Below are 26,913 nucleotides of genomic sequence, written 5' to 3'. Positions count from 1 at the left end.
AAATACAGAAATCTGCTCGTAGTCTATAGGTCGTCTCTGAGTCTTCCATCAAGAAAATGACCCAAAAAACATCGAAATGAGTCCAAAAGTTTCTTAAGGATACCAAAACAAAGGTCCTGGAGTGGCCCGCATTGAGCCCAGACCTCAATCCTTCTAAGAATCTGTGGCGGAGGCTAAAGGTGAAAGTCCGTGCTCGGAAACCACGCAATTTGGAACAGATGGAACCATTTGAAACTGAAGAATGGGTCAGATCCCTCAGTAGATCTGTGCCAACCTAGTAAAGATCTACTCTAAGAAGTTGTGGTCAGTTGTTGCTCAGATAAGAGGGCTAATCATTTTGGTCGTCTCATGTTTGCCCTTTCTTGTTTCAATTTAGTCTATAAAAAAATATATTCTGGTCATACTTTGTTTGAGGTCAACACTTGTTGTGATAAGAGTTCTGTCTAATTTCAAAAGGGGGGGCTCATCATTTTGGCCTCAACTGTAATTCTCTGCTGTACCTGGTTTACTAATGGACTCCCAGAAAAGTCAAGATACAGGACACTCAACAAATAGTCGACAAGATAAAAGCATTTTTCTGTTTATTGGATGTATTTACACCATAGTATCCAAATGCAAATGTCTCCTTCAGTATGTGTGAATATGAAGCAAAACTATGGAATGAGAACAAACATGATGCTGTGCTGCAGACACGAGGCTCAGTCAAATGGAAAAAGTCCTACATTTTCTTACATGAACAAAAACTCACAGCAAAACAGTTGTGTCGCTAAATAAATCAATAATTTACTGCACAAATGTTGAAACAAGAAAAGAAATGGCAGAGGGACACACACACACTTTCTTCTCTCTTTGAACACATTCCTGTCCTCACTTGTATATTTTACTGAAAAACTTTTCAAAATAAACTTGTTTCTCCAGCAGAGGACGAACATGATCTTGATTCAAAGGAAGCGGATTATTGGGGCTCATAGCACTGCTCGGATGAAGCTTGCAAGAGAAGCATTTTTGCAGTGGTAAGTACCTGTGAATAACAGGGTTGTTATCTAGACAAGGCTACTTAGAGATGAGTCTGGTTCACTGTGTCTCTATCACTACACAAACACACACAAGCCTGAAGACAAGACAAGAATAGAGCTCAACCGAACACGAATGAGAGCTGTCATTCATATCATAATTAAAAAAGGAATGATTTCATATCGGACTGAAGTGTCAAAAACACATTTGATTATGAATATATAAAAATAGACGCAAACCTTGCAGCGTCAAAGCAGAAGTACGATGTTAAACAGTCGTGTCATCGGTGAAAGAGAGTGAGGATTGAAGTAGATCGTGAAATATCAGGGCTGCTGTACAGGTGGAGAGAGTTCAGCTTTCAAATGGTTGTTTGTTTGAAACCCTGCTCGCCGCGAATATATGTAAACATGAGCTCATTTTGTCATTAAGATTGTTTTTTGGTGAAGTCGTTGTTTGGTTGAAAGTTAAACTATGAATTCATGAAACCGTTTTTACAATATCTTCATTAAAAGTTAGGAGTTCAACCAACCAGCTGGATTATTGTTATGTTGACAGATGTCGACGCTTTTCAGGATTATACTGCTTTTGTTTGTCTCAATATATTTTGATTTTTTATCAAAAATTGAAAATGAATTTGGACTAAACAAAATCATCATTTGTTCGACAAATACAGTATACGTTGAAATTGAGAAAAGAAAGAACTGGAATATTCTGGACAGCTGACTTACCAACTTTTAGAAAGAAGTGAATTCTACGAAGCTGTAAGAAAAAAATATATATATATAAAAATGTAATTTCCAGGCTATGAGGGACCACTATTTTGAACGCTTTGACCTATGCTGCTCCAATTTATGGATATTTAAGGGTTAGTGGTGTCCAGGAGGTGCAAGATCAACTGCTATTAAACTAGAATAAAAGAACGATAGTTTGATCTTGCTTCACACACAAATACATGTGATGCAGCTTTTAGGTTAACGGTGAAAAATCTGGCTGTTGAAAAAGCAAATAGAGATTCTGCACTTAAACTTGAGAGGTGCTGGAGACGGCAGCGTAAAGACCAAACATAAGGCAAAAAGTCGACAAAAGCAATTTGAGCAAATGAAATCAGATGAATCTACTTATTTATCCAGCCGGGTAATAAAACATTAAATATAAACTTTCATCTTATTGACAGTTGTCAATTTGTTTTTTTTTCTTTTTTTAAATTTAGTTAGAAAGGCTTATATTCAGGTGAGCTCTATAGACCAGAAATGACAGATTTTTTTGTCATTGAGGTTAGTTTCCTGCAACATCTGTCGAAAACACTGGGATGGAAAAGCTCCTTCTTTTGCTCTATTCTTCAACAACATTTGACTCATCTTCTCTTACAAGTCAAAGTTATCTTTAGAAGCCGAAAATACCAAAAGTAAGTTCTGAACGATGGATCATTAATGGTTTGGAAGAGGGGAAGAAAGATGAAAGTGACTCAGACACGGAGGATAGAAAGTTGGCACATGCTCAGTGTAAGATCACGGTCATGTGATGAGGAATTTCAGGGAAGCATTTTCACATATGAGCAAAACCTTGAGTAGAGAGTGAAAGCGGCAAGAGACAAAAATAACATGATTGGTGAACTTATCAGAGCTGCTGACTCGGCGCCGGCTGGCACGTCTCCGCGTCGCAGCCTCGGGCCGCCGCGCTGATGTGATGCCATTTAATGAGATGCCAAAAAGTCATCCAGTGCTAAAACACTTTCCGAGGAGGCCACATCGTCGCGTCGCCTCACGATGACATCTGTATCCCAGCACAGTGATGAAGGTGACGTCAGCGACGCTCCGAGATCCGCTTTTTCTGCTCGTCCGGTTCTTCCCATGAGCTCGGTCAACGTGTCACCGTCAGTGTTGTGTCGTCCGGCGTCGCAGATCCAGAGTGTGCAGGCCTTCCTGCCGGCCCAGAGCGTGCTGCGTCCCCACTTTGTGAGCCGTCTCGGTGGCGGTGATGTCGATCTGAGCGTACTTAGTGCAGCTCTTTCCTGTTGAACACAGAGAACTTTTAAACATTTCAACACGTCACCGTGAGGCTGGTGCTGCTTCTTCATGTGCTACGCTAACACATAGACTGCACTGCAAACTACTCTTAGATCAAATACATGATGTGACACAGTAGATCATTTTCAAACACAAGTTCACTAATTGTTTTTGCAAAACACATGTCACTGGGGATTGACGTTCACAGTAACTACATAAGAAAACAAATCATTCTGTGCATGAAATCCCTGATGGGTCGAACAGATGATGATCATTATCACTTAACAAAAACAAAAGCGACAGTGTCGAGATGAACTGAAAAGGTTAATTTGAGGTAAGTAGGAAGACAAGAAAGTGTAATATCAATTTCCTTTTCCCTGCTGCTCCAATTCAATTACAAGTTTATTGATGTAAATGAAGCAGCTATCGTTGTTTGTGCCGTCATGAGTCTGTGCTCATCTTTTGTCAATCAATTTAATTGTTACTAACAAATCAACAACATCACTCATTTAAGCAGGATGACTGTTCCTTTGTGTGAGTCATGGGATCAGTAAGGTCATTTTTGAGTTATAAATTAATATTAAAGCAGTAATAGAAAAGATTGAAAATATGGTTTTGTGAGAACAACACTGTCTGGTTATTGTCCGTTGCAGAGTTGCCAAATACAGTATAGAGTTTGCACCTGTGGGGTGGCTCGAGAGTTTGACTACATTAGTCATGACTTAAACATTAAACAGATTCTTTCAGAAACAATTAAAAAAAACAATGATGTCAAAATGTTACATTTTGTTGCTTTAATATACATTTAAATGATTGTTTCCCATTTTTGTATTTTGATTCAGCGAGCACTACGCCAATGACACGGAGGGACTTCAAGTTTGATACTCCTTTTCGACAGAACAAAGGTTCTGTCAAGTCAAAGCAGTACATTGAGAAAAATATCTTTTTTCATCTGTTTATCCATCCATGTTAAACAAAAGAGCATGTTTAATGTTAAAATAGAAGAAACATTAAAGATTGAGTTGTTTAAACAAAAACAAAAAATGAGAGATTACACATGTATTTCTGAAACTTTGAAGGAGGATATAATGAATAATAATGAATGAGTATTAAATATTTTCCAAAATATCAATCAGTCATTCTGTGTTTATTTGATGTCATCTGTGTTGCTCCTTTAGAGGACTTTGTTTATGCATGAGGAGGATTGTTGTCCATGAAGATTTTCAATGCTGTTGGCTGCCTTGCAGACAAACTAAAAAGTCGCTTCACGTTCCTGACGTCTTCACTAAATTGGCCTTTTTTATCTTCATAAGAGGTCAGTCTGCGGTGGAGGCCCTTGCTGCCGACATGAGCTCGAGAGAGCACGGCTACACATGGCTGAATATGCAAATGCCTCTCATGAAGTTCCCCTCATGTGCAGAAGAGTCGAGCTCTGCCTCCCACATTAGCATCGCTCTGCTCTCAACCGGCTGTGTAGCTTCAGTCAATGACTTGTCACAACCATCCAAGGCAACAAAAGCTTGTCATTGGACAACCTGAGCGTGCTCCAGAGCACACACGAGTGGTCACCAAAGAGAAACTCATCAGAGGCGCTGACGTCACACCTGTGATTGGCACGACCTCTGACCCCTTCGTCAGTGACCTCAGCTGCCAGATTGATGAGGCTGCACGTATTGCTGACACTAGCTATTGACCTCTCGCGATATATTTAACTGCTGCACATGTCTGGAAGGTCACATGATAGAGGTAGAAAATGCATGGAAATGTGCATTACGGAAAGTGGAATTAAGTGTGTTGGAAGGGTTAACGTAAGAGAGACGTAATTAATAGGTAATAAAATAAATTCACTTCAAGGGTTACAAGGTGAAAGGTGGTGAAAGTGAGCAATGACTGTTCATCTCTTAACTTGTTGAATGAACATGTTATAAAACCATCTTCTTTCTCTCCCAAGAGTGCAAGAAAAATGCAGGTATTCGGGAACTTTTTATCGAGGCCATTTAAAAATGGACTTGAATATGAAGGTGTATTACACAGAATACTGATTTTGATTGAATCAGTCAGCTCATAATATCATATAAAACAAAACTATATCTTCAGAGTTCATAGTCATCATTCACATAAGTGAAAATTAATAATAATAACGTCAAATCTGTAAGACCTTTTGAGAAAACATTTTGTGTATGTGTCTATAAAACAATAATGAAAAAACTAACAACATCCTTTAAAAACCACCATTTTTGTTTTTGCCTGCAGTGTCAGTGAACTGTGAATAGTTCTGGGGTGGACTGAGTTAGTTCTATTGCATTCTTACTCAGCAAAGGTGCGACTGTCCCCCGGCTGCCTGGTTCCAGCAGCTTCAGCTCCATGTAGTTGAGCTGCTTCTTGGATGTTGGACTAACGGGAATATTAACATAAGTCACAACATCACGTTCAGGTGGTGGCACCTCGAGGGGAAATACGAACACTGCTCCTGTCGATGCAAGAACAGTGACGAGACTCAGTCAGGGATGCAACCAGTTAGTCTGCTTCTGTTAGTGGCCGTGCTGTCATTGTTCGTGTTAATGTCTGCGCTCACTTTGAGAACGGGCGACACACTCCCAAACCATATGTGCAATCATGCACCACTGGGGGTCTCTCGCTTGAGAGAAAATAGGGTTCACCCTCACTATGCTGATGCCTTTCTCTGTAACACCACCCTGTCTATTATTGTGTGTTTCTATCACAGGTGTCAGATTTAAGAGGTTGATATGAGCCATGTGTTCATTTTACTCCCCTGTTTATGCAACCCATCAGAGATTTTCTCTTGATGGAGGGATGTGAGAGTGCTCTTGGTTGGCACTTCGGCAGGATTCAGAGAATCACTGTTGGTCAACTCTGTGATGGAGGAGGAGAGAAGTGATGTTCTACAAACAAAGGGCTTCACAGTTGAAATAAACTCAAAGGCACAAGGTGTGTCTGTGTTTGCCTGCTGCAAGAAGATGAGACCAAGAGTGTATCCTCTCTGCGCTCAGCTGCAGAAGAAGTTATTCTGTACAATCACCACAACAATTCTCCCTGAAAACCACACAAGGAAATTACTGAAGCATAAGTTGAAACACAAGAAGTGGCTTATGGACAGATTAAGATCCCAGTAAGTGTGTGCAATCTGCTTCTTAGTCAGTAAGGACAGAAATAACATTACGATAAACTTCCTACAAACAGACCCTCGACAACTGTTTTATCATTAAGGATTTAAAACAACCAAATACAGCAAGTAACCATTAAACAGACCTGTGGTGGTGTCGGTTTTTTTCAGGTTTCTCTGACTGTATAGATACTGTGCAAAGCTGAGTAGGGCTGGGTATCCATTGAAAATGGTTGATAACTTGATAACGGTTCCTAAACAATCCTTTTTTTTCGATGCCAATTTTATCGGATCAATTCTAGCAAGTAAAATATTCAGCTTTACTAAATATCCACTCTGAGCTGTTTTCTTACAAAAAATATTTAATAGCAAATACTTTCCTGTTCAAAAAAAGCACAAACTTTAGCAAGTAATAAAAATCGCTTTGTTTTTTTACTGCCTTTGTCAATTATGAGTTGACAATGATTCCCATCTGAAAACTTGAAAAGTCATGAAAAGGTGAAGCATGTTTTGATACTAATTACTTCCGAAGCATTTTGTTTGGTGACACAGAAGCACCGAAGTTCAATACTCAGCCCTACAGCTGAGGAGCAGGGACTCCATATTACAGATGAATACAAGAAAATATTTATTTCCAGAGAAGTCACTTGGCACTGACCCTCGTTAAATCGCCACAGAAATGCATACCACAACAAGAAAGTGGTCCATTGTGGCACCGATGACTCAGCCTTCGGCCACGTTCTACAGGTCTGAAACCCTCTGAAGAAGACATCCACGGGCCAAGGTCTTGTTGAAAGGACCTTTGCAGTGGCTGCTATTGCGGCAGCCGCTGTCCCCCACAGCGAGACCTGGGGTCGCTAAGGTAGCTTCGAAAGCATTTTCAACTGGTTTGAGAGAAAGAACAAACATCCAATGGTAAAACCACCCTCAGGATTTGAGTCGTGTCAATCTCTCGAACCTCCCTGTTAAGTGAAAATAAACGGTGAGGAAACTGGGACGCATTAGGTAAGATATGTTCAGAAGAAAAACTGCTATTCATCCAACCCATGGTCCGTTGTAGATGTGCTTGATAAAGGATTGAACAACCCACATATGTATAAAACTGCAGACATAAATGAAGTAATCCTACATTTTAATTAGTTATTTTGAGTAGGAGATGTTCTTTCCATATGTTTTAATCCTGAGAAGTCAGTGCCTGGGTTGACATTAACAGTAGTTGTATAGTCAACCAAAACAGAGAGCAGGGACACCACAGAGTGAGCTGCACATAAGAAAAAAAAAGTAAAAAACATAGCATTCAACAAACTGAGTGAGAGCATTGCAAGCGATCTGCAACAAGCACAGCACAGCTAAGTCCGCTGCCTGCACGTCTCAAAAAATTAGCTGCTTGGTCAGGCAATGCGATGAGGAGCGTGACAGCCAACATGTGTGGGTGTTGGTGTGCAGGTAGGTGAATATGACAGACGGCTTTTGTGCAGCGTTCTGACAGATGCAGGGACTTAAGAGAGCGGGTGAGCATTGAACTGAGGGCGAATAACTAGCTGTGGGATGTTCAAGTAGCCAAATGTCCCCTGATAAATGTCATTTCACCTCCCATTAGGGAAGACAACCCGTCACACAAATGATTTTTTATGAAGGACATTGTATACAGAGGATTTAAATCAGGAAGTCTTCCTAGGTACAGAGGCTGGACCTGTGACATGAGCCGACAGGTACGAAGTTTGGAATTTAGTTTCTCTTGGTTAAGGTTAAGGGTTAAGAAGACCCTTTATAAAAGCAATGTTGTAACCAAGAGCTCAATTACACTATAATGATGGTGCTAAAAATGAAATTCAGGTCATTGGAATTTATCTTTATTTCAAATCCTCGTTCCCTTGGAGTAATTGACGGTGTGTAAGTTGAATAACACAATACTGTATAGCCATAGTTAAGAAAGGGAAGAACATAAAATGTGAGTAATTAAGCTATTATTTGCATCCCTTCCTTTGCAGACTGAGTAAAGCATTCATTATATATAAACATGGATAATAACAACTACCACTCCATAACAGCATACATGAGGTATTTGTTATGCATGTCTTAGTTATTCTCAAAACAATAAAAAACAACAACTTTGCCTCAGTGTTCAAAAGTTTTGTTTGGGGGGTCAAAATGAATTAAACTTAAACAAATTAAATTGGTAAAAAATATTGCTACTATACAGTATATGATGATGGAGTATATGGTGCTGAGGAATGAATTTTAAAATAAAATAACTTAACATTGTTTTTGGTTTATCCAATATAAGCTCAGGCTTAAACTAAAAAAAACATGACATCAAATCGAGGTTAGCAACATTTTCTGACATGAGCAAAAGGTCCAACAGTTGTGTTGTGCTATTTTTGACAGTTCCTGACACTTGTTTCTTCTGAACCCGGCCATACATCTCATTTAAAAAGGCGTGTCCACATCATAGAAATGATGGTCCAGCCCCTCATTCAATCTAGATCTAAATAGTGTGTCATATTTAGTGAGCCCCTAAATGTCTGTAGTCAGAAATATAATGTGTGTCCCATTTGCTTGGAAAGACACAGTAAAAAGGTTAAGAGTAATATTTGAATATACTTTACTTCAACAATTTTGGTATCAAAGTGAAAAAGTGGTTCCAAGGTGCTGTCAGACATCACTGCAGTCACAGATTAGGAGAATGGTTCAACTGTGTCGAAGGGAATTAAAGGATTTACCCCAGGAACAATTTGACAACCAGAGCTAGATTCATACATAATCTTTGAGTTCATGAGTAGGTCCATAATAGTACAAGTATCGACTGTCTTTGAAAATATACAGTATGAAAACAACTAGTTTTGCTGGTTAAGGTCTATTTTACCTGTGCCTCATTTTATACAGAATGTCCTTGTTTGTTTCTGGGACTTGTTGTTAATCCTTATTGGTTGGTTTTAGATCTGATATATTGAATGATGTCTTCAGAAGCCCACAAGAAAGCATGCACTTAAAAAAATGCACTAACACACTGTAAAGTGTGTGGTGTAATGAATGGTAGCACCAATCAGGCTTGAATGTTGCATGTATGTACACACACTCACCCTCTGTATCTTGGGAAAACCTTTGCTGTCCACAGATGCCCATCAGTTCATATTTGCTTTTTTCTTCTCGCTGAAAAACACATGCAAACATGATTAAACACAAACACACACACAATGAATTGTGCATTTAACTTTAAGGCCCACAGCATATGACATAACCAATAAAAAGAGAAAAAAAAAGGAAAGACATTTTAAAGATGATCTTCAACAGTAACACTTTCTCGACACTAGAGGGAGCCAGAAACACCATTTCAAATCCAACAGATTATGCTTCAAAAACAGCATTATTTATTAATTATATCTTACTTAGCAATGTAAATCTCTAATAGTTTAGGGGCAATTGACACGGAGAGAAGAATTCACAGATGATCAGGCAAAATAGATTTAGCCGTTTTTTATAGCAAGGAAAGTATGAATTTCATGGAAGGGCATCATAATTGCATCGTATTTAACACAAATTCATTTGCTGAATGAAAGTGATGCCATAAATGTGTGAACATAGCAAGCTACTACCAGTTGTGTATCTGGTGATCAAAGCTGCTCAAACTAAATTCTTCAACACAATGACAAAGCTTCAATAAGTGAACAGATTTCAGCTACTCATACAAAGATAAATTAGACTATGAAAACATTTGATTACTGCCTCTATTATTGATGTATTTAAACAATAATATGTTTAAATGAAAATAGGGAGTGAGGCCAGATGCACGTAGATAAGTTAACTACCACAATCTTGAGGAAAAGGGAAAACTTCTAGCTTGTTAATATGGAAACCCACAGCTGGCTAAGCATTGAGGCCCTTGAAGAGGATGACCATTAGGTCTGCTCAGCCACAGCAGTAGTAGCTCCAGGGTGGCTGTGGATAGATATGGGTGATCTATGGATTATTGCTGCCACAAGGCAAGTCGGGATTTGATCACGCCTACTGGGCGGCCTAGATGATGAGGGTGTTTGATGAAGTAAGAAACAAATCGTCCAATTGCCCTCCAGTTACATCACTGAAGATGTGTCATAGGGCAAGAACAGAATTAAATTTGCTTTTCCATTGAATTTACATAACTCAAAAATATCATTTTACAAAATTGGATTTCACACCACCATGAATTAACTGCAAAACTCGTGTTGAAACCTTTAAAATTGATGTCAAGGTTTAAGCAATCATGCTTAAAACTGATCCTTAAAGTCTACAATCCACAACATGATTATAACTTGAAAAAAATAGAGAAACTTGTGTAAATTGTTTACAAATAAGCTATTATATAATATGTTGTAATATTTACTGATGTAGCAGCCAGAATGTGCCAGTGAAGATGAGATGAAGCTGTTTAGAAGGATTCGTATCTTCTACCTCAGAGTTTCTCTCTGACGTCCGACTCTCCATGATCTCGTAAGCAGGATCAGCCCGACGCCGTTCTTCTTTGATACAAAGCCTTTTGTCTGGAGAGATGGAGAAAGTGGTGTGAAAACAGTATAACAGCTTTAAATTTCTAATTTATGATCAAGACGCTTCAACAGGAACGGTTGCCAAAAGTTGTACAAAGAGGTATTCGTCACCCGTTAGTACAACTTGAGTTTATTAAATCATCCATCATAGATACAGCACACTCTGCAGGCAAGAGAGAAAGAAAGATTCACAAGAATGTTTGATATTATACTTTCAATCCCTGGGTGTCTCTGAGGCAGTTCAAGGTAAAGGTTTGGTTGTTTTTTAACTGTTAGGGTAAATTGTTTTCAAATGTTCTTTTCTTTAGAGCTGCAGAAAACATAGTAACTAATGTACGTTTGATCCTGAATATAATTAGCTGCATAAAAAGATTACTCTATGTTTAATTTGACTGGATTCCATGTATGCATGAGTGCATATTGTCAGAGAAAACTAATGATACTGTATAAGTCATGTGTGTTATTAAGTGATTTAAACACAAAAAGGTCACCTGACCACAACATGGGGTCACTATCATACATGTATCCAAATGATGCAAGCACATTAATAAATGGTTAACCTTTTGCACACTCACTGATGGTAGTAGGCCGCAACGCAGAACAAGCTCCACTATTAGGACCAATCAGAAATAAGTGTCTTGCTTTAGGACACAGCGACATACAAATCTTGTGCTGGAATTGATCAGGCAACCTCTAAATAACAGCCCAAGCATTGTACCGCCCCAATTAATGTTTTGATACTCTGATTGATTTCTTAACTGAAAAATATTACATCCACATATTTACACGTGTTGTTATTTATTTAATCCTTAAAAACCTTGATTTGTAAAAAGGAGATAAAGAAAAGAGAAGAACAGAAATGTAAAGAAAAGGCAAAGCTGGTTTCATTTGACAATTTGCAGAACCGTAAAGACAGAAAGTAAGAAGAGGAAACCAGGTGGAAAAAGTTTTATTAACAATTGAAAGGTAGGAAACGAGTCCAGTGGAAAGGAGAAGACGACTTGAAGCAAGAGTGAAACCGTTGAACTCACCTTCCCTGGTCTCTTCTTGATCATTCATCTGTTCCCAATGATTGTCCATGTTATGTGCTCGCAGGCCTGAGCCCCATTTATGAGCATCCTGCTGCTGGTTTATGATATAAAGCTGGCTGGTTAAATGGGTTTGGGATTTGAAAATTACTTTGTTACGGAGCATGTGAGCTGGAAGGACACGGGGAAGTGGCTGACACTGGGCTCCCAGACATTTCAGACAGTTTTCATAAAGGACTGGGTTTTTGTCTTTAAAGCCGTCTGGTACTGGCGTGCAGAGTTTAGTCGATGACAGGTTCATGGACTCATACAAGTTGAGCTTCCCGATATTTACTTCTGGCTCTCGATCTACTCCCGGATACATCAGTAGATCAGCAAGCAGACTGGCTAGTTTCGTGTGCAGTAGATTCTCCTTGTTGATTTTCCCATTGGTGGAGCCAGACGTGGATCTTATCACAGCATCGTTGTCCTGGATCCCTTTGAGTGTTCTGCCTGGCCAAGTGTCTTCACCTTGATCTGCTGGATTATAAACATGATGTTGCGGAGGCAACATACTTTTTTCATGTCCCTGACGTTTTGGAGTCGGTGCCCTGACTCTGCTGTGTCACTCTATCAAACGTTCATCATGTCATGCTCACAAATCCGTGCTTTGTTCATCTCATAAACACAAATCCATGCTTTGTTCCATAATTATAGACTCACCTGGTACGGCTGGCACCGCCAGATTGTTGGAAGGAATGAAAGGTGTTACCTGTAAAATGACACAGAATATGAGATGGCTTAGATAAACACTGCAGATATAGTTGTGCCTCTGAGCCAGTGAGGAATACCATGATTTAATTGAAGAACTACTCAGATACTCCTTGTATTTTATACCTTTCAATTTGAAGACTCCTCAGCAGAAGGAAATAGATAAGATCATTTTGTCTTATTGGTTGGTTTCAATCTTGTAACTCACTCTCATATTTGTGTATTCGGACAGAAAGCTGTATTGAACTCAGTGGCGCAAATCATCTTTTAAGTTCAGTTAATTCACAAATGAACTCTTGTCCTTAGTCAAACTCTCTTCAAACTGCTTAGGCTGGAGGATAAACAACACATTCTGTGCCATGGTAAGCAACAGCCAGCTGGTGAGAAAAAGAAAATATCACAACAAGGTGTGAGTCTGCTGTCACCCAGACGGCGTTGTGAGACAGATGGGTCGTGGGACAGTAAGTTGTTTGGACAAGGACTGCAGTGACATCACTGCTCCACATTGTAAACAGCAAGGGACAGAGAGGATGAAGATGGATCACGAAGAAGCTTGCTAATTACTACAGCAGTTTATGATCATCATATCAAGAACACAGATGCCTTTCAAGTGTGATCTCAGCCAGCTATTCATCCTTCTGACCCACGACCTTCATCACTTTTCTTTTAAATTAATATTATTTACATACATGTCAGAGATGTGTCAAACTGTATGTGATCTGCTGGTGAAAATCTAAATAGATGTTCATGTTGATATGGTGACCTATAACTATGACAATTTTTAAGATAAGATAAGGAAGACTATGGACGTCCAAATAAGTTAAACTGATGTTGAAGGAAAATGTGATATTTTTGTGAAGCGCAGAGATAGTTAAGATAAATTTAGCCTCAAAAAGCAGGTACTACTGCTTTCTTTTAGGTAAATCTATATCTTACTCACTTTTACTATAATCGCATTTTAAAGGAGAAAAATACATCCATGCATCTTTGAGTTAGATACAGACTTTTGAAAGCATTCAGTCGAGAGGTTTCATTTAAATCATGTCTGGTTTCGTGCACTACAAGCCAGAATATTTGAATAGTCCCGTCCAGTCCCATTGCCACTTCTATCAGATACACTCATCTATTGATAAAAAGCCAGTATAACTGACTGCCATGCTGTGATGTGAATATGCACTCAATTCCTCTCACTCTCTCTTTCTGTTCAAATGGATAAACAATACAATAAAGAGTTTAACTGCTTAAACTCTTAAACATGGGGCCATTTTAAACCACAAAATATTTAACATGAACAGTAATTGTCAAGATAAAGTTCTTACCTTGAATCCACCACACACTGAGCAGATGGTTATGATGGTCTTGGAGACGGATGAGACGGAGCTACCGGAAGAATGGGCTTCAGGATGCAGATTGTCACTAGCAGGCAATATCGTGGCTCTCCTTCTCTGACCCTGCACCTGGTCGCTCACTGATTGCCAGATATTGTCTGTCGGACTCTGGGGAGTCTCTGTTGCAGTTGAGGCTGCGTCCCGAGAGTCCTCAATGTCTCTGGATGCTCCTCCTCCCTCCTGCACCAGACTCCTGGGGCTGTCGTACAGGTACCTCAGTGATGTTGGCACCTGGTACTCATGTCCTGGGATGCTTGGGCAGGTACAGGGGCTCAGGTCTTGAACCAAATGGGGTGGCAGGCTAAAAACAGAGCCAAAATCCTCAGCAGGTGTGATATCCAGACTGCTAGTATACGAGGAGAAGCTTCCGGTGTAAGAAGAATGGCTGCCGGTGGCAATACCACTATCCGATGAGCTCTGGCGGCCGATTTCTTGCAGCTGCCGCGGTGCCTGGATGCTAGGTCTGGTCCCCCCCACATGGTTAACAGAAAGCTTCTCAGCAGTTTGAGAAGTGCCTTTTATGCCCACAGGAACACTATTATCAGCCTGGTTGGTGGAAGGTTCACTCCAGATGACTAGCCTGCTGCCAATGCTGCCGTCTGATTGGCTGGTGTCTGAGGTGTCAGAGGATCCAGAAATGCTATGATCATCTCCACCAGGAGAAGGACAATACACAGATGACACTGTAAAGAAAAAATACAAAAATAACTATTTAATGTAATAACAATTGTATAACAAGCAGAAGTATGCAGTATTTGGATTTTCCATTTTGAGGAGAAACACTACCTGTGCTGCTCCTGTGGGACAGCATGCTCAGACGCTTCTCTAACTCCTGGGTCTCATGGTTCAACCTCTCTTCCGAATTAGTCTGACTGGCATTTGGATCTAAAGGAGAGGGACAGATCACAAATCAATAAATAGTACAACTCAACCTGCTAGAGGCTCAGCAGTTAAGAAAACATTTTGGGGGAGTTTTTAAAGAACACAACATTAACAATTAAGGATATAATTCACACCCAAACTATTAATAATTAACTGATAATTAATCTTATATTTCTTTATTCCTGAGGTGACTTACAATAATATCTGGGTTTTAAGTGTACCGTGTAAACATGTTGAAAAACAATGCTGATACCACATATTGTCAATATATTAAAATCGTTAACCATCGCCTCTGTTTAAACTCACTTCTGTGTGTCTCCTTGCCAGTTCATTGAGGCTCATGTAATGTACTAGGAGAGTAGTATACGGTAGTATACGGTCTCATCAGTTTCAGCCATGCGAGTGTTCTTGTTTTGATCCCTGCTTGTGTGCATGGGTTTTACCTCATTCAAAGGTGCAACATGTAAAAATGTACATCCCAATTATAACAGCTGCTGGAACATGCAATATTCATGTACTTTTCCATGTCCTTGAAGGAGAACATGCATAGTATAAGGGGTGACATAAAGCAGCACTGGAAGTACTATGAGCCAGTATACATTATGTGACTTGTTTCTTTTCTCATGGTGTTCCTTCTATCAGCTATGGTGGTGATAAGAGGCCAGTGGTCATGATAAAGTAACTGGATGTAATCCAAACCAAATACATTTGTAAATAAGACACTTGTCCCTGGTTACAGGCTCCCATGAGATGCTGCAGATCATTTAAACCCTCAAGAGAAGCAGCAGGAGAATGTATGAAGCATAGAGAAATATGTCAAGGAAGCTCAATCAAGCAGTTTCCATCTCTGCCAGAAACAGAGGGAGCTGGTCATTTATCCTTTCACTTGATAATGAAACATTGGACGATACTTTAATGAGAGTTATGACCCATGAAAGGGAATGAGAATCCCTCTTGCTTCCCTCTTGATGCAACCTCTTCAGCTCCACTGCATAACCTTCATGATAGAAGTCAGAGACGATGTAACGGTAAGTCCTGGAATTTTCTTCATGCTTCATAAGTCATCAGCTGTTTCATGTCGTTGGTGCGGGGGACGCTGTCATTTACCTCCACTATAATCCTTGCTTCTATTATCACAAAGTTTAGTCAAAACCTTCTCTGTTCACCTTACAAAGTTTTACTTCAGATACTTATACACACATATCGAGGCATTTTGATTGTTATTATAGTGGAGAAGATGTTTATTGTTTGCTATACTCTATTTCTGTAAATCATGCATCAGATGACAGTTGTATTCGCATAAACTCTGTTAATTTGATATCAGAATCAGAGTTCAACCAATAACTTGATACACTTGTGCAACATTAAAAATGAAAAATATGATCTTGAACATAAATAAGAATGCAAATTTAACTATTTACATAGGTGTGAAATATGTAAAACCAAATGTAGCATAGATTTATATAAAAGCCTTCTACATTCAATCATATCCTGGCGTATTAAAATAGTCTGTCACTCTATATTATGAAAACAGATCTATATGTGTGTCTTTAGTATTCCATAAACATCATTTATGATAATGAGACAAAACAAGTTTTCAAGACTTAGTCTGACATTTCGGCATCAGAGTCAGATGGAAAATCTTTCGGAAAAATCTGCTCAGAGCCTCATTTATTTATGATTGTGGTGTGTGTAAGAATTAATGTTGCAGGTGGCTGTCAATGATCTTCATAACATGATGGATTGTCTTAAAAGAACAGTTTTTATATCATTAATAATGCATAAATGAGAAAGCCAAACTCCAAATGAACACTTAAGGAGGAGGTGGAACATTGCAGCAATTAATCAAAACAGCTTCTAAAAAGACAGTAAAATAGAGAGGCAGGCAGATGAACTGCTGAGGTGAGTCAGACAGACACTCAGACAACAACCATGAGCGAACTGTGTATGTCTGTGTTGGTGGGGGGGTCTTGGTGTAAGTGGATTCCTATGGATGAGGTTACATGCATGCATGGAGTGATTAGAAGGCTTTGGCTGCCCTGCGTATGTGAACTGTGACTTTGACCTCCTCCCTCACTCTGGTAGCCCCATCGCTATTTATTGTACAACAATAATACGAGTATGAGCTCAACCTGTGAGCAGAAAGATTTGGTTCAACTAAGAATATCTGCAGTTGCCACATTACCTACTCAGACACAGCATCAGTGTGATGGGTGCCACAACATGCACATAATAGGCCAAATGCATTAAACCATAAGGAGATGCAGTGTAGACGTCCAAAGTTGAGGCTAAAATCAAAAGCCTTCTCCATCAGGACACCTCGACTTTGGAACGACTTGCCCAAGGAGATAAGACTGGCTGAGTTTGTGACTTCTTTTAAATCTCTTTTTTAAAAAACACATTTTTACAGACCGGTTTTTGTGTGATGTCGCCTTTTAACCCTTAACTGGGTTCATCAACGGGCTTTTACTCTCCTTTATTTTCAGTGTTTTATCATTTTATTTAATAATATTTTCCCTGAATGGAAAGTGTGTTGTTTTCTCTTTTTTTATAACTGTGCTGTTTTAATTGTTATTGCATAGACACGTGCATCACAATCTTTCCGAGAAATGACTCTGAATCTGGTACAGAATTTCAATTAGGTATTCAATAATGTTGGTATTATATACAGTATAGTAAAGACATCTGAATGTTTCTACTGACCTGTGTCTTCCTCTGTCCATGTCCGTGCTTTTATCACAGCAGTACAATATGTATTATTCCACTCATGTTAAAGGTGACCCCTGCTTTAAATCCACCATGTGCACATGACGAAAGAATTGGGATGACTAACTCAAAGTGAAGATGCCTTACTACACAAAACAGCTGTCACTCAATTCCGTCGCATCAAAGCATTTCCACTCAAGTCAGGAATCTGACTCACTATCCAAAAGGATGTGTTCCAGGAAGTGTTTCACCTTTGTGCTCCACACATCAAAGTGGACTATGTTGACCAGCAACAGCACATGTATTTATTTCATCCATAACATCTTCCACAAACAGAGCAAGTTTAATTATTAAGCTGCTGATCTTTTGTAAAGTGTTTCGAATACATCGCATACTGACCTGGCAATACTGGCCGCAGTCCAAAGGGGCCTCTTGTGGGGGAGATGCCTCTGACGATGCAGTCGAACAGAAAACTGATATGTTCGCTCTCAGCAGATGTGAGCAGAAACACACCGGCCCCTGTGCAACAAACATTTCATTAGTGTCAAAAGTAGATAGAGAGTCAATGATCAATGATCTGTATTTAATATTTTTTATCGTCATCACTTTTTTTTTGTATATCAAGGTTACAACTATATTGTTATATACATGTATTTTTGCAATATAATTTGATACCTCTTTGAAACTGTTAATAGCAGTGAGACCGATTGGACAGCATGTGACAGAAGTGTTATGTAACTGCCTTAAACAAAACACACACTTGACAACAGCATGAGTGCAATGACAGCTTCCTGTGAACCATTCAGGGATATTTCCTCAAATGATTTAGGGATCCAGATGGTAATTTGGATCACTAGCAAAATATTATCTATATAGATATATTCATTCATCTGTTTTTGAGGCTTTTATTTTCAGAATAGTAATGTTCTTATGAGCTTCTAGAGCATTTCTTTCTCAATCAATCACAACAGACTTATGCACATTTGCTCAGCAGTTGGTCCACTTTTATCTTTCACTCTTACAGAACATATTTTATTTGATTATCTTACCTAAGCTTTTGCTCTTATCCTTTATTTTATTTGAATCACAAATTTGGGTTCGACAGTAGAAACTCTGGCCGAGGTCAAAGCTTATTTATGTAAACTGAGTGAGAACCAAAATGACCAAGCTTTAGACCGACAATTGAGTGCACCTGGAAAGAAAGTGGGACGGAGTCATGAGAGAAAAAGTGTATCAAGGACAAGAAGAGAATGAAAGAAATTTGGGACTCTCAGTTTCAGGACCGTAGACTTCAGCAGTTAAGTCCAGCCAACTTATCGGTTAAACAACCATCAAACGATTCTAATTATAGAGCATGGTGCACATGCCTCTATCTTACATTACCGATCACAAGAAAACCAAACACTCAGCAGAAGGGAAGTATTGTAAAATGTGACTTGAGTAAAATAAAAAAGGAAATCTAGGAACATCTACTCTAACAACAAATAAATGAAACCCTAGAATTTAGTATTAGAGTAGTACAAAGTAAAATAGCTGTGTACAAACACATTGATAATCAATTTTACAGAAACACTTCAACTAAATTCCCTGCCATGCGTTTTGACCCCAATAATGTTCTCCTTGATACATACAATTTAATGAAAAACCCAAATGTTTAAATCAGTATTACGAATACATGTGTGAAAACACAAAATCAAGGATAAAATAAACACATACAGAAAAAGGGTTTTAAGAGAGATGCATTGTAAGTAAAGTAAAGTAAAGGTTATTTGTAAAGTTTAATTTAATTATAAAAAATAAACAAACTGTAATCTATGGTATGAGCTTTTGAAGGTGTTTCAAAGCTTAATGTGAAATCATTTACCTTTATATAACACAAGCTATACAATAGTTATACCGATAATAATGTAGTGCAGTAAATGTTCTAATTACCCTTAAAATATTTCACTTAAGTAAAGCAACACAGTATTTTTGTTGCACAGTTATTGTGTATCTCTGCCTATCAGACACACGTCTAGAAACCGTCCAGTCTTCTGTTCTCAGTCAGCCGAAGACTTTCACACCTTCTTCTTCTGTTCACCAAAGTTGTAGCGAGGCAGATTTGAACTTTAGGTACCAAATCAATCATATTCCCACTTGGGGACTTGGTGACTGTAATCTTTGCAATTTGGGGAACTTTACAGCCCAAATTCTTGTTTGTCCTATTGCAAAGACACTGTCTCGCTATGACATCACATTCAGCAGCTAATAGACTGATCATCATTATGGTTATAGAAAGTTAAGGGCAGGATTTTGATGCAACAACTGTGAAACGTCAAAATCATCTTCAATCTTGACTCCAATAATTGTGAGTTTACAAAAGTATTTTCAGTTGGTCAGAGAGTTCAACAACTACGATTCAAATAAAATTGAAAGTAGAATATTATTATGTATTAAAAGACAGTGTAAAGGCACGGACGAATGTCTTTCCTTGATGTTTATGGACGGTATTAGGACCAGACACTGTTCGAGTAATAAAAAATACATTTCTAAACTATTCTTTCATACAACATTATTTGTATTTAAGATTTAAACATTAATCCAGCCTGCAATCTGTCCTACTACGATTCTTAAAGCTTAAGGTGATGCACCCCCCAAAGCCTCTTCCTGACTAAACAAATGATGTTTTACAAGGCGGCAGGTGGGTCACACATTTCTGAGACCACCCATCACCTCCTGACTTCACTTACATTCCTAACACTCAAGGATTGTTTGACGACATGGTTAAGGGTCAGAAGCAAAGCCTATTGAAACAGCATTTTCTTGAAGAAAACTCTCAAATCTAGACCTTACACCATACATATACAAGACTATATAGTTGGATATGACCTCATGACCAAGTTTTGTTTTTAATTTTGTGATGATTGAGTCTTGAAAACCGGTGATTAAATATCAGGTGCATTGTGAAAACAGCAGCTGGCTTCTAAATACATAGGAATCTTTTTTTTAGCAACACAAACATTTTTTGTCATCACCAGCTTTCATTTGATAAATTGATGCGGTAAACTAGGCAGAGTAATTACTTTTTACTTTAAAGAGGCATATGTCAGTGAGGTAGAAACATTTGGTCGATTAAGAAAAATGGATCCACGATTCTGGCATGAAAAAGATGAAGCTATCACAAGACAATTTCACCAAATATCTTTAGTTAAGGTCATAGTTAATGGTTAAAATATAAAACCAGACAAGAGTGATTGTTTTTTACTATAAAGAGGCATCTGTCTGTGAGGCAGAAACATTTGGTCGATTAAGAAAATTGGATCTGCAATTCTGGCATGAAACTGACAAGGCTGTCACTAGACAATTTCACTAAATATCTTTAGTCTAGGTCATAGTTAATAGTTATTATCTGAAATTTAAAAAATACATTACATCATGTTTTCTCAAAAACACAACAAAGTTGCTTTTTATGCATACAGTATGTTAAAAAAAAGATTTTCAAAGTGATATACATTTTGAAGATTGTGAAAATAATAAATGGATTGCTTTTTCTTCCCTAAATGGGCACATAAATGTGCATTTTATCTTGGAGAAGATTAAAGGACAAATATGTATTTTTTTTTGTATTTAACATTACGGTTACGATGAGAATTTGAGGTCATTTTCACTCAAATACAAGCCACTAGAGAATACTCACGGCTCGCCTTTGGTTCATAACTGGAACTTCAATATAGTTGTTTTGTGAAACTGTGACTACCACAAAGGAATGGTGAGTCATAACACTGGCTGACATTTTTCTGCAAACAACTCAATTAAATTAAATTAAAGAACAATTAAGTGAATCATTTCATTAACTCACCCACATAGCAACAGGAGACCATGCGAAATGAAAAATGACTTATAAAACACCAATCATAGGCAAGACACAACAACACTTTTGTAATCAAAACAAGTAATATCGTAATATTTGTCAGCTAAGTGGGTGAAACAGACTTAGAAAACACATAACATGTTTCAGAAGACTTAAAGCTCTATTAAGTATCTCTATGAGGTCAGATAGGACTGGGAGAAAAATCACAATTTCATGATCCAGGTTAAATTTAAGCCACTGTAGATTCTATACGAAGAGAGTCTAAAATTTAAAACGTACTTACAAGCCTGAGAGATATAATGCAACCAGCCCAACAAAGTCTCTCTGTAAGACAACCAGTATCAAATGAGCCATTGAAATATGGTGGCACCATAAAGGACATCAAGAAGCTGTTTTCACGTTTCAAAGGTCAATTTCTGGGACAACAAATCTGTTTTCAAAGGATGCTTCTGTATGAAAGCATGACAACAAGACAAGGCCTTCAAGTCCAGCAATCTCAGACACACAGGGATACATTCCTAAAATGTTTCTATAATTTAAAAAAAATTTGATTAACTCCTTAGAAAAGTATTGTACGACAATCAGATTATTCCATGCATTCCGTTAGTTCAACGTGTCAGGCAAAGAATAACAATGGTGCAGCAGGATATGATGCAAGACGACTGAGACCAGATGATATAATTCAGGCCGAGGCAACTGAAATGCATGACCTGTGTATGTGTAACACAACACCTCAGGCATGTTTATATCATTGAATGCTATGTTTTACCACCAACATAATTTACATTAAACTTCCAAGTAAGAAACGTATAAGCGACCTTTATTACCAACATTTTTCAAAAAGGCTTAATTAAAATGATCAAAATATGTTCTGATTGTCAGATAAATTATATTCATAAATTATTTCCACTTAGCCGCATTGAAAAGACAAGAATATTACCTTAAATCATACACAAAATTGTTACCAAGTACCATAGGAACAGGCAGTTTACTTTGCTTGACCTTCTGCCCAACATATAAGATGATTTAAAACATTTTCTTTGGAGAAGAGAAGAACGACTGTCTATGTGGAAGGCTTCAAAGGATTGGATGAAACTACAAAGTCTGCAGAGAGATACAAGAAGTTTTGGTTTGCAGACTCTCACAGCCCAAAGTAGAAATGCTCCACCAAAGAAGTGAGCAGAGGTGGCTATGAACAGCTTGTACACATGTTTCCTAGACACCCCCCGGGTGAGATGTTCCCGGAATGTCCATCGATGAGAAGGTGAAGAGATTATGTTTCTCGAGTGACCCAGGAACACCTCTTTGGCTGCTGTTCCCACATGGATGATTTGTTGCAGATCTTATTGCCCCTTTTACACCACATCAATATTGCCACAGCACACTCGCATGTTAATAATAGAACTCCTTTGACAACATGACAATCATCATCATATCTCTTAATAATAAGCTTTGGTAAGACATCCTGATTGGCTGTTCAAAATAATAAGCTAGTAAACACGACAGGTTTCGAATAAAAACTTAGAAGGAAATAGTGTTCTATACATCTTTATCGACTTCAAATTGTAACAGAGTGATCCGATAATCCTCTGACTTAGACTCTGGACGCAACTCATGGTACTGGGAGGAGCAATTTCACAGTTGAACAAAAGCTGCAAATGAGCCACAAATCAGTCCTTTAATGTGAGCGAGACGTATGGAAATCACAGCTCATGACGAGAGGACGTAGTGAGCCGTTATAAGAATGTGACCCAGTTTACATCAGACACTCTCTTCTTCAGATGTGTTGAGGATATTCTCTATTGAATGATGAATTTGTTGTTTACATTTATTTTTGTACTCTTACTGTAACCCTTTGAAATAAAATAATAAAGAACACACATATATATATATATATATATATATATCTTCATTATTTATTCATTATAAATCAATATATTTGGAGTATAGTTTCAAAAAGATAAATACTAAATTCATACAAAAATATACATTTTCAAAGCACTCACAGTAGCCACATCTGGTTCCTCCTTCAAACACAAATCCATTAGGTACAGGTCCATATCGGCGCAGGTCGGGAAGGTTCCAATGGCCGATGATGGTGGTGGGGTTGTCCCGAGCTAGAGCTAACAGGTTGTTGCAAAGATGAAGAGTGGCAGGTCCACTTTCTAACTTTGTCCCGGGCAATACGCCCACACTGAATCTGTGAACTGCAGAAGCACAAAATTAACAGGAGGGACTCAAGGCATCTTAAAATGGCATTTGCATTGATGTTTTTGCAGTGGAAAGTTCTGTATTAAAATAACACATCTTTGTCTTAAATTTCAATTTGAGAAAATGGTCTGTTTTGCTTATAGTGCAAACAATGAAAATTCAAATCTTCCACCAATTTTGAACACATCAATCAGTCACAAATGAGCCAAAATGTGTTTAATACGAGATTGAATATGCTTCACTGGATTGTTTGCCATGTGATGGAGCAGCTTGCCAATATGTCCTCCACAGGCATCACATCATCCGTCAAGTTATAAAAGATTCATTTACCCCAAGCTTGCAGATGACAGGCTCGCAGCAGCACCTCCCAACACACATGCACCTCTACGTGTGCGCTCAAAGATTGGAATAGCCACGGGTCTTTTAATACTGTCATTAGTTTGAGCTTTAACGTTGAGCTGGACCGCAGCCAGCAGCTGTGCTAACATCCACTATTTATAGAGACCATTTGTTCCTCGCTTACATAAGTCATTGAAAATAGTAAGAAAGTAAACAACCTTTTCCCACATTACTTTATTTATTTATCCTTTGTTATTACTTTTATTGCTGTTATTTATGTCGGCTGCTGTACGGCAATTAGAATTGTAATTTCCCGAAGGAACCTTCACGGGAGATAATGAAGCACTCTCTATCTATTACGTTCAAATGATGTTTAATTAGCATCAAGTGAAATGTCTTTGCTCGTGGGCAATGTAATAAAGTAGAATGGAATCTTGCATTACTCTAATTGTGTTTGTATCTTTAACTTCTGTCTTTTCTAGTTCCCGTCACATCATGCTAAAAATGTCACACTATGCGTCAGAGGACAATATAAATCCTTATAATCCCTTTATATACGTGTCGCTCCGACCGCATGAGTGCGTTTCATGTGATTTCAGGATGATATCTGCTGACGTAAATATGGGCTCACCTTCTCCTAGACTGTAGCGTAAACGGACCTCCCAGGCCTGCAGAGCCTCCCTGCTGTCAAAGCCCAGCAGAGCCGCCTGATTCAGGCAGAGGATGGTCAGCGTGAAGGCCACGCTCTCGTACCACTGTCCTGTTTCCAGACCACAAATCTCCTCCAAGGTGACACTGCCACGCTCCTTGTTCCCCTGAGCTTTGTCAGACTTGTCCTTAAACACTTGCAACACCAGGCAGTCTGTGGGAGTCAGAGAGTGCGTGTGAAACTCAATCTCATGTTTATGTTTCTTGTGTATGTGTTACAGCCGAATACATGGAAATGCCCTTTAAAACATTTAAAAATAACACGGAGAGGATATCTATCTAAATAAGAGCATGAATATGACCTGAATAAAATGTTATTTGTGCAAAGCAAAGTGACAATATTATGTAATAGCAACCTTCACCTTCGCTTTATAATGCATTAAAATTGGTTATATGGTATGTCCCAGAGTGAGTCTTTTCTCTCCTTGTCACGCACACACACCTCTTAACACATAAGGCAGGCATGTGAGACAGCTGTGACAACACGGGTATCAAAGCACGGAAGAGAACCGGCTCACGTTGACCTGCAGCAGCAAGTCCACTGGTAAATACAGTAAACAACGTAATTCTTGGTTAGGAACTGGAAAAAACACCCCTATGTTTTCAAATAACATCTCACACCAGGGATTACTGTAGCATGTAAAATTATATTTAAAGATAGTGATAGAGTGCATTTGTATTTATGCTTTTCATGCCCCAACCACAGGACCAGGGAACGGTTCTGGTCCCCATAGCGTTTGGGCTCAAAGAGAAAAATTTAAGTTGTATTGTATAGATTTTCTACTCTGAGTTTTATTTAAAACAAAATGTCATTTAGAGAAAATTAGTCGAGACAGCATCAATTGAGATGCATTTTTATTCACTTAACGTTTGTTTTTTGCAGGTCATGGCCATGCCGTAAAAATTATACTAACTTTAAACCAGTCCATGGTGCAAAACATGTTGGGGAACCGTTTTATCGGATCCAGCAATTATTTTTAATAAGAACATAAACAAAGATCAGACATCTCAAGCTTGTCTAGTCTTTCCTTGGCCGACTTCTCACTGAATGTTGTTGGTTAATATGATGCTAAAGCCATATTGTGAGTTCAAGATATACATTGGGGAAAAATGGTTCCTTAAAAAATATATATTTTTTACTTGGAATACAATTAGATAATTGTAAATTTAAAAATGATTCATAACATTTATCCCACTAATATTTACATATCTCGATAAATTGAAATGAAAACTGAATGTAAATTCTGTCAAAGTTAACACAAATAAATTCATCACAAAAAAAATACTGGGAGGATTTAAAAGTTTATATTAATCGAAATATTAAAATTTCAAATTAAAAAACACGTCTGTGTACTATAAGATAAAAAGGATGAGCATTCTCCAAATATTGAAATTATATTTGTAAATTAAAAAAGTATATTCATTTGATTAAAATTAGAATAGGAATGGAATACGTTTTACTCAGGGATCTCTACAGAAACTTGTTTTTTTTTCTGTAGATTTTTTCAGTTGTTTTTCAGATGAGAATGTATATCTATATGTATGTCTTTATTATTTTATGTTATGTTATCACCATGTGCCCCTGGTGTGAGTGTACATATAGTTTTATTTAAATAAATGTATGCATGTCTTGTTTCAACTTTTAATAACTAATATTATTATTAATTAAAATTAACAATAATAATAATAATGCATTTAAAAATATATATATATTGGAAATAAAATGTTTCTTAATGTTAACACAAAGTTGAATTACTTGTACTTATTATTAACAGTTATTGACATGAATAGTAACATTTTAAAATAGCGACATGTTCATTATTGTGAGAAAGTTACAGGTTTGTACCCGGAAGTAAATAGATTAAACCATCATAAGGCGCCGAAAATAACATTTTAAAATAATAAAAACTCGGTAGAACTGAAAGATGTGCGTGTTCTCTGTGGCTAAGCTAAGGTCACACAGGTTCCATGAGTTCTAACAAAATCTCTTAAACGTGTCAAATGAATTCAACATGGTGTTTGTTCTCCAGGAGCTTCTTACCTGCTACAGGCGAGGGTTTGCGAAGGACGAGCCACCTTGTTTTCCACTGCAGAACAAACACACTTTTTTAAATAACTCACTAGAAGTTTAAACACCACGAAAAACACATGCAGGCGGTTTTAAAAATGAAGTTTATCGACCTTTTTTCCATCTCTGAGTCTAGCGTATCCTTCCACAACCACAGAATCCGTCATCTTCAGTCATGGTTCCGGACAGCTGCTCGTGCGCGCGAGTGACACTTCCAAATAGCTGCTGGTGGTCGTGCGCGCGCGCGCGGGCGCGTGTGGACGTGTGTCACCTGGTCTGCCTCGCGACCACCTGTTGAACCTTAGAAACATTC

At 38.2% G+C, this 26,913-nt stretch overlaps 1 protein-coding gene across 3 annotated transcripts; it reads right to left on the bottom strand.

The window, feature by feature from the left end:
* Positions 1-649: 649 nt before the first annotated feature.
* LOC148082338 (protein Dok-7-like) lies at positions 650-26,819 on the bottom strand. Of its 3 annotated transcripts, XM_087789499.1 has the most exons (13): positions 26,714-26,819; positions 26,574-26,619; positions 24,456-24,686; positions 23,281-23,481; positions 17,824-17,943; positions 14,623-14,721; positions 13,768-14,519; positions 12,401-12,449; positions 11,702-12,217; positions 10,576-10,664; positions 9,228-9,297; positions 5,332-5,490; positions 650-3,025 (listed from the first exon to the last, which is right to left on the bottom strand). In XM_087789499.1, exons 1-13 carry the CDS (start codon positions 26,765-26,767, stop codon positions 2,889-2,891), a joined length of 2,523 nt encoding a protein of 840 aa, XP_087645625.1. In that variant the 5' UTR covers positions 26,768-26,819; the 3' UTR covers positions 650-2,888. The 3 variants fall into 3 exon arrangements, with proteins under 3 accessions (XP_087645625.1, XP_087645626.1, XP_087645627.1); XM_087789500.1 differs by lacking the exon at positions 5,332-5,490; XM_087789501.1 differs by lacking the exon at positions 11,702-12,217.
* Positions 26,820-26,913: the final 94 nt, after the last annotated feature.

This window comes from Callionymus lyra, chromosome 4, assembly GCF_982586985.1.
Source record: "Callionymus lyra chromosome 4, fCalLyr1.hap1.1, whole genome shotgun sequence".
NCBI classification, from domain to species: Eukaryota; Metazoa; Chordata; class Actinopteri; order Syngnathiformes; family Callionymidae; genus Callionymus; species Callionymus lyra.
This window is presented reverse-complemented; position numbering and strand designations above follow the sequence as displayed.